Raw genomic sequence first — 8,907 nt, 5'->3', positions numbered from 1 at the left:
GCTGCGTCCCCGACCAGCCGCCGCAACCCGCGCCGAAGCCGCCGCGCGAGGAGACGAGGAACCCCGCCGCCGCCGGCGACGGCGAGGGAGGAGGAGAGAGAGGGGGGAGACCCAGCGGCGGCGGCTAGGGTTCCCTCTCGGTCGCGCGCGGGGCGACGCGAGAGGGGGCGGCGGCGAGGAAGGAGGAGAGAGAGAGGGGAGACCCGGCGGAGCACTGGCCTTTCGCACTTGCCGTGTGCTTTCCTTTCGTTTCTGAAAGCTCATATTTTTCTAGTATACCTACGTACATCTCTGTCAATGCCTCATCAGTCATATATGCTCAAACTGGTGCACCACCGTACGTACATATGTCACCAAATCATGTCTGCCATCTAATGATTTAATCTACGTACACAGTTCTCAAAAGAAAATACTAACCTACATGCATAGATTGAATAATCTGATAAAAAAACTTTGGTTATTACTGAAACCAAACCATATCTATGTATAAAACCGTATAAACCCTAGCCGCCGCCCTGTCCCTGGCGGCTGGAACCCTAGCCGCCGCCAGGAGAGCCCAATCTTCCAGCGCCGTTCTCCGGCGGCTCCCCAATCTTCCAGCCGCCGACGACCTCGATCGTCGGTGGTGAGGGGGGTCGCCGGATCAACGCATGTGGACCGTTTTTACTCCCTCGTAGTCTAGGTTTTTAGGCTGTTCATCGTCTTTGCTTCGGCGACGATGATGAAGCGCTGAATAAAGATTCTTCGGATTCTTCCTTGAAAAGGTCATCGGTCCTATGGTTAGGGATGGATTTGGAAATCAGTCTGTTCAAACAAGGATGGCGTGGCGGCGGGTGCATCCTTGTGGTGGACCTGTGTCCTCGGGCTCCGCCATTGCGACGGCGTTTGCTCCAGTGTCGGCGCGGAGCTTGGGAGGTAGTCCGGAAGCGGATGCAGATTGTGGTCTGCATCGACGACATCTGGAAGACGAAACATGTGTTGGATTCGTGGTTCGTGGATGGAGATATGGTTTCCTTCTGCGACGTCTTAGTCTCGGTGGGGTGTCAGATCTGGAGTTTAATGGCGTGTCCGGGATGTTGCCCCGGTCTGATTCATTCAATGGTAAGGGCTTCACTTTTGGTGAGCCATCTTGGAGATCCGCAAAGCTGCATATCTGCGATGGAGCCGCGTCGAGCTCGGGTGAGGAGGTGATCCATCATTCTTTTCTTCGGTGGTTGTTGTCGTGGTGCCGGAGGCAGGTGATGGGCGTTGGTGTTAAGCTCAGAGATGTTCTGTTATCTTTTCAGTTTTGTCATGTCAGTCCTTACATAATTTGTACTTTAATCTTTATGATATGAATGAGACATGTATTACCATGCAAAAAAGAAATCATGTTTGCCATCTAATGATTTAATCTACGTACAGTTCTAAAAAAAGACCCACATACACCGATTGAATAATCTGACGATAAAAAAATATGCGTTGTTTAAAAATTCGCATCAACTTTGATTATTACCGAAACCGGACCGTATATATGTATAAAACCATATGAATCAAAGTATAAAAACCGTGTAAACCAAACCGAATCAAACCGAAAAGAGCGAATGCACACCCTGACTAGCTAGCAGCCATCGAGGTTACCTGCTCGATCATGGTTGGTATCGGGAGTAGAACTGGGCAGCAGCATGGTCACCGGAGGTTGGCTGCCGGGTCCGCACCGTATCTAGGCCGTATCCTGATTTTATATCTTTTTTTTAATAATTCGAAAAGGATGGGATACTGCAGGATACGCGTATCCAGGCGTATCCGGGCGTATCGGTGCTGAATCATGCATGCCTCCCCCTTCCTCGCGGGGAGCATATATATATACGCGCTCCTGCCCAGTGCCCAGCACCTCCTCTCCTGTCCCCGGGAAAGTTTGAGACGGCCAGCCGATAGAGAGAGCGAGAGAGCCGAGATGGAGAGGAGCAGGAGGCTGTTCGAGACGGAGACGCACGGGGGCCGGGCGGCGTACAGGCTCCACGCCGTCACGGTGGCCGCCGGGATCCTCCTGGTGCTCTACTACCGGGCGACGCACGTGCCGGCCGCCGGCGAGGGGAGGGCGACGTGGCTGGGCATGCTGGCGGCGGAGCTCTGGTACGCCGCCTACTGGGTGGTCACGCAGTCCGTGCGCTGGAGCCCCGTCCGCCGCCGCCCCTTCATCGACAGGCTCGCCGCCAGGTATGAACCACGTCCGTCCGCGCTATGCATGGCTTATGACCGAACGACGCGGCTGCATGATCGAGAGATATATATGTCAAACAGCTCTCATCTTTTCTTCTTCTTCGAAACAAGAGATGATGCAGTTGCGCGCAGGCGTACGGACGTGTTTCCCGGCCCTTGCTTACTCCTACCACTACGTTGTTGCCTAATCCGTACGTTAGCTCAGGTGACACGTCGTCGTCGTCGTGCGTAGGACTTGTGTAGTAACCAGAGTGCATGCTGCTCATCTTGCCTTTGCCTTTGCATTTATCTGATGAAGAAGAAGAAGAAGAAACCACCACGTCCCTCCCACTCCCACATGCACTTGTCCGTGCGTGTAACGGCCAACGGGCCGCCGTCTGGGCAGGACAGCTTTGCCTACCGGCCAGGAGCAAGGGAGCGGTCAGCCAGACCGGCAGTGATCAATGGCGTCCAGCGCACGGGGACCTAACCTCAGATGTCAACCGGGTCCTGTTTAATCCCACTATGTAAGCTAACAGTTTAAAATTTTGTTTTTTTCCGGAAAAATGAACTACAGAGCTTGGGACTTGCGGACACCATTTATTTGCTATTTACATCCCCTAGTCAGCTTCTCAGTGGCAATGAAGGCAGAACAAACGTGTGCTGTCGTGCCATAGTTGCACTTGCACTGGCCACCAGTAGCCACACGAGTGTTGTTGCCTCCAGTGCCCCTGGCTGGCTACACCGTACCGTGCGTGCGTCTACCGCGCCGCGTGTTCCGATTTGTACTGCTGGCCTGGCCTCATGCACCACGCCGAGGCAGGCACGCCAGCATCAACACCCAGCAATCTTAGCTAATGCACGGACTGTGTGTGTAACGGGAAGGTGACGTCTCATCAGTTTCATGCACAACAAGATACGTACAATCTTGCCATGCTCAACATACTCGTATATATATACACTAATTATTTTTTCACACCCTTTCTTACGACGAGAGATACAAGAGCAGTTGGTTAAGACTTCTTCTTTTTTTGTTTTTGCTTTTTGATAAAGAGAGCTCCCTCTCTAAATACATATTCAAAAAGATCTCCTAAAATGTACTCCCTCCGTCCCAAAAATTTTGTCTTAGATTTGTCTACATACGGATGTATCTATTCATCACTTAGTGTTGGATACATCCATATCTAGATAAATCTAAGATAAGAATTTTGGGACGGAGGGAGTACTAGTAAATGCATTTAACAAGTGGATCGGAATCAACGCTGCAGAATTTAAATTTCAGTTCGGTTGTCTGGTTTGGTCCAAGCTCCGGCAGGGACTCGTCAGCTGATAGGAACACCGTCCCATCATGGCAAACCAGAGCAATTTGCATATCCCGGGTAGCAAAATTGAATTTAAAAACTAGCTAACCAGGGACCTGTTTTCATATATTTCATCATCCAAACATGCACATACTATTTGTCATGCTCAGCACTAACACGGTTAATTTGTCATTTGGACAAGGCACGGAGAAAGGCTACCGTGTGTGGACATCTTTGTGTGCACTGCGGACCCCTACTCGGAGCCACCAAGCCTCGTCGTCTCCACCATCCTATCGCTCATGGCGTACAATTACCCGCCCGAGAAATTAAGCGTGTACCTTTCTGACGACGGAGGCTCGATTCTCACTTTGTATGGCATGTGGGAGGCCTCCTTGTTTGCAAAGCACTGGCTGCCATTCTGCAAGAGATATAACATTGAGCCAAGGTCACCGGCCGCTTACTTCTCAGAGTCAGATGGGCATCAAGAACTGTGCACCCCAAAAGAATGGTCATTGATCAAGGTAAGCAGATATTGCAAACATCTTCTTGTTTTTAAAACACGTGCATCAAATGGCTATTGAACAGGGAATAAATTGACATACACTGGTGATGACAAGATTATTATATATAGTGCTCGACATTTGGCATGGCAACTGATACTATTTCATCTTTTGGGCAGGACATGTTTGACAAAATGACTGAGCGAATTGACACGGCTGTCATGTCGGGCAAAGTTCCCGAAGAAATCAAAGCAAGGCATAAAGGGTTTTATGAATGGAACCAGGAAATCTCCTCAAAGAATCACCAGCCAATTGTTCAGGTACTCCCTCCGTCCGGAAATACTTGTCATCAAAATGGATAAAAGAGGATGTATCTAGACATATTTTAGTTATAGATACATCTCTTTTTATCTATTTTGATGACAAGTATTTTCAGACGGAGGGAGTAGCTATCATGCCCTCCAGAATGGAGTAAAGGTTTCCATGATTTTGGAGTAAATAACTTGTATGGTATTTGTGAGTCTGAAGTTCTAAACTTGTTTCTTTTGTTAGATTCTGATAGACGGCAAGGACCAAAATGCAGTTGATAATGAAGGAAAGGTGCTACCAACACTTGTTTACATGGCGCGTGAGAAGAGGCCTCAACACCACCATAACTTCAAAGCTGGGGCCATGAATGCTCTGGTAAACTTACTAACCTTACCCTTCACACTAAGTAGACAGTTCACTGTAAGCTTCATAGTTTTCATTAGTAAACTCATTTTCTAATACTGATTCTTGGCGAAATACTAGTTGCACCTGCACCATATTCTAATTTAAATCTGAAGTTTTTGATAAACTGTATTACTGGACAAGAGTAACAAAATGGTGTGTTGTGCTTTCTTCATTCAGTTTCACCTCTTTGTATCAATAGTCCACAATAGAATTTCCCCAAGTAGTTGAGAGAATTAGAGTTGAGAAAACCTCCGCTTCTCCAGTCTTTTATGAAATATAAATGCAGTGAATGTATGCTTAAAATATGTTGGTACAGTCAGAAAGCCTCAATAGGGAAATAGTCCCTGGGCTTATTGTCAGTGGATCTGTTGCAGCGAGATGTGTGCCAAAATCAATTAGAAAAAGTTGGTTGATGCCGCATTAGTCACTTACCGTATGTTAATAAAGGTACACAAACACAAGGAGCATAGACCTCTTGTCGCATCGCTCAAGTTCCGAGGTGTGCTGGTTCTGGTATGCACTCATATGAGTAGCCCATGCAATCAAATCAATGTCTGTTGGACAGCACTGAAATCCAAGTTGTAATCGGACTACGCTTATGTACACACAAATTTGAGTAGATGATGTCTACTCATCTTCTAGTGACACCAAAGACATCGAGTAAAATCCAAAATGGGCACCATATCAATGGATGCATACAAAACACAATTGTCAATGCTGCGTGCAAATGTATATTTGTTATCACAAATCATATGCATACACATGCATACACCTCTATGTTTTTTTAGGAAGACAGTTAGGTTTCCCTACTATGATTTCGATAATTTTTGGTTTTTGAATGTTCAGAAGCTATAAAGAAGTTAGCTAATACCATACACCCAATGTATACACTTGCTGATACATCTAAAAAGCACACGGTGATGCACTGTTTCCATTCTTTTGCCCTCCGCCAAGCAGGAGACAGTGAGAGACTAAGAGTAGCTTGACGCCACACCAATTTAGCCTATTGGAATGGAATCGGTGTTGTCGTGTTCAATTATCGTGGCCAATTAGATGACAAACTTTTTGAGGGAATTAGATAACAATTTTATATTCTATGAAAGGTTGTAATGCTTTTGTGGACTTAAACTAAAATGTGTCAATTTTTCTACTTAAATGCAGATAAGGGTATCATCAGTGATAAGCAACAGCCCTATCATCATGAATGTGGACTGCGATATGTACTCCAACAACAACGATGCGGTCAGAGATGCACTGTGCTTCTTCCTTGATGAAGAAATGGGTCACAAGATCGGATTTGTGCAGTACCCTCAGAACTATAACAATCTGAGCAAGAATAACATATATGGGAACTCCCTCCATGTCATCAATGAGGTCAGTAGTGCCAAACTGTAACCTCATTTACAATTCTCATGTTCTCCATATTATATTATTGACACTAACATGGCTACTTCAATTTAAAAGGTGGAGATGGGTGGTATGGACAGTTTGGGTGGTCCTATGTATATTGGCACTGGATGTTTCCACAGAAGGGAGATCCTTTGCGGCAGGAAGTTCACCGAAGACTACCAAGAAGACTGGAATGCAGGGATCAAGGACAAATTACAAGAGAGCATAGATGAGACTGAAGAGAAAGCCAAGTCTTTAGCAGCCTGCACATATGAACACGGCACGCAGTGGGGAGACGAGATTGGGGTAAAATATGGTTGCGTGGTGGAGGATGTAAACACCGGATTCGCAATACATTGCAGAGGATGGGAGTCGGTCTACAACAATCCTAAAAAACCAGCGTTTATGGGTGTAGGTCCAACAACACTTGCTCAGACGATACTGCAACACAAGCGATGGAGCGAGGGTATCTTCTCGATTTTCCTTTCAAAGTACAACGTCTTCTTGTTTGCGCATGGAAAAACCAAGCTACAGCATCAGATGGGCTACCATATCTATGGACTATGGGCACCCAATTCGCTCGCTACACTATATTATGTTATCATCCCTTCACTGGCCCTCCTCAAAGGCACCTCCCTTTTCCCAGAGGTAAATGATTCATACTATGGAAAGGCCTCACCTTAGTTACATATATGTTTTGTATTAAAAAACTGATGTAATATTCATGTGTTGTTCAGATTACAAGTCCATGGATCGCACCCTTCGTATATGTCTTCTGCGTGAAGAACATGTACAGCCTATATGAGGCACTATCATCTGGAGACACGCTAAAAGGATGGTGGAATGGACAGAGGATGTGGTTGGTCAAAAGAATAACCTCGTACCTCTTTGGAGTCCTTGACAATCTCCGGAAGTTACTTGGACTGTCAAAGATGAATTTTGTGGTTACACCGAAGGTAAGCGATGAAGACGAGTCAAAGAGGTATGAGCAAGAGATTATGGAATTCGGGTCGTCGGATCCAGAATATGTGATCATCGGGACTATCACGTTACTCAACCTTGTGTGCCTGCTGGGAGGGCTAAGTAAAGTCATGAAAGGTGGATGGAATGAACACTTGGATGCACTTTTTCCACAGCTCATTCTCTGTGGGATGGTGGTGATCACCAGTATCCCATTCTATGAAGCAATGTTCCTGAGGAAGGACAAAGGCAGAATACCATTCCCAGTTACACTAGCTTCTATTGGCTTTGTGATGTTGGCCTTACTGGCAACAATAGTTTAAGGCCCCACAAGAGGCATCAGTGTGTAATAAGTACTCAAGTTGGTATGGTTTATGGTTCTCTTGGAACACTTGCTCTGATAGTTTCATGGGCAATTGTATTTATATGTGGCGCAGCCCCGGGTTGGGCAGAGGCAATTTGCATAAGCCCTTCGACTCAGGATTAACCATGGATCAAATTACCCCTGTGAAAATAAAAATACCCAAACAGGAAATGTCAAGAACACCAATGCAATCAATGCCAGATCTAACTCAATCTCCTCTAGCACTAGCGAAATCCCAGTATGGGAGCAACTTGTACAAAATCAGGGCTTTAGGTGGACACATGAATACATAGGATCCAATCGTCTGCACCATTGAAAGAATGAGTTGTCCAGATTTAGCAAGGTGGCCAGGACATGGACATTTTGCGTGAACCCTCTATTTTCATCCACAATGCTGCACCTAACCCCTTCTCATCCCACTTGTGCCCGCCTCAAATCATGATCCCCTTTCAACCACCTCTCCCTCTCTTGTATCCTGTCATTTCTTAGATCTTGCCAACGAGAGCACTGACTAAGAGGAAACTCTTCACAATAATTAAGCAAAGTTGTACCAATGAAAACAGTTTCACAATACATTTTATTTTCTATATCTTCTTACCAACATATTTGTAAGAATATTAACTATGAAAGTAACTTGTTGAAGATTGTGCAGTGCCCAAAATCACCATATCTATGTGAATCGGAATATTAGAGATTTCTTTACAACATATTTTACGGGGCAACTTGTATAGGATCAGACCATTAGCTGGATACATAGGATCTAGCCATTTGGATCATCATATCACGTTCGAATCATTGAGTGTTCTCACTGTGGCTTTTAGATCTTTGTCTCACTTAGTTTTGTTGAATGGGTTTAAGGTACCTGTTGTATATTGCACCGTATGACCAATTTGACGTGTCCGCGGACATCTGGCTGGGCGTCGGCCATACAAAATTGTCTTCATAATTTCCCTCGTCCGAACATTTCAAACACGAATCACACACGAAATTAAACATAGTACGATATATTACGTGCATATTAGATAAAATTTAACGGTTTCATCCAAACTACTCAAAATTTAACTTAACATAACTAAACTAAAACTAGGCTAAGTAGCACACGACCACCTCGTAGGCATGGCCTTCAAGCCCACCGGCACCGCAGTCACCGTTGTCATTGAGTCGCGTAGTCGCGCCAGTGGAGGATACAACTCCAGCCATCGCGATATCTGTCCACGGCCGGGGCGTTGCGCTCCCAGCGCAAACGCTCGGCAGCCTCTTCCACCTTGGGTCGCTTCTTGTTGGCTTCGAGGTGGATCGAGCGCTCGGTCTCGACCAGCTCGACAAGAGGAGCTGCTAGTTCAGACGGCGCTGACAGTGGGCAACCATTTCTCGATGGTCTTGCACCTATCGAAGGCCCAAGCCTCAGCAAGGACCTAGGGCGGCAGCATGTCAGTCTTGGCGAACACCGCCAAGCGCTGCACCCGGTGTCGCTCTAGACGTGCCTCCGCCTTGGTGA

General features: G+C 46.3%; 1 protein-coding gene across 1 annotated transcript; it reads left to right on the top strand.

The window, feature by feature from the left end:
* Positions 1-1,936: 1,936 nt before the first annotated feature.
* LOC119305710 (cellulose synthase-like protein E6) lies at positions 1,937-7,482 on the top strand. The gene is made up of 7 exons (XM_037582162.1): positions 1,937-2,199; positions 3,685-4,003; positions 4,162-4,302; positions 4,535-4,666; positions 5,858-6,070; positions 6,161-6,733; positions 6,823-7,482. The coding sequence occupies exons 1-7, from the start codon at positions 1,937-1,939 to the stop codon at positions 7,366-7,368; spliced, it is 2,187 nt and encodes a 728-aa protein (XP_037438059.1). The 3' UTR covers positions 7,369-7,482.
* The last annotated feature ends 1,425 nt before the right edge of the window (positions 7,483-8,907 follow it).

Source organism: Triticum dicoccoides, chromosome 5B (assembly GCF_002162155.2).
Source record: "Triticum dicoccoides isolate Atlit2015 ecotype Zavitan chromosome 5B, WEW_v2.0, whole genome shotgun sequence".
NCBI classification, from domain to species: Eukaryota; Viridiplantae; Streptophyta; class Magnoliopsida; order Poales; family Poaceae; genus Triticum; species Triticum dicoccoides.
The sequence above is the reverse complement of the archived record's forward strand: the minus strand, read 5'-3'. Positions and strand labels throughout refer to the sequence as shown.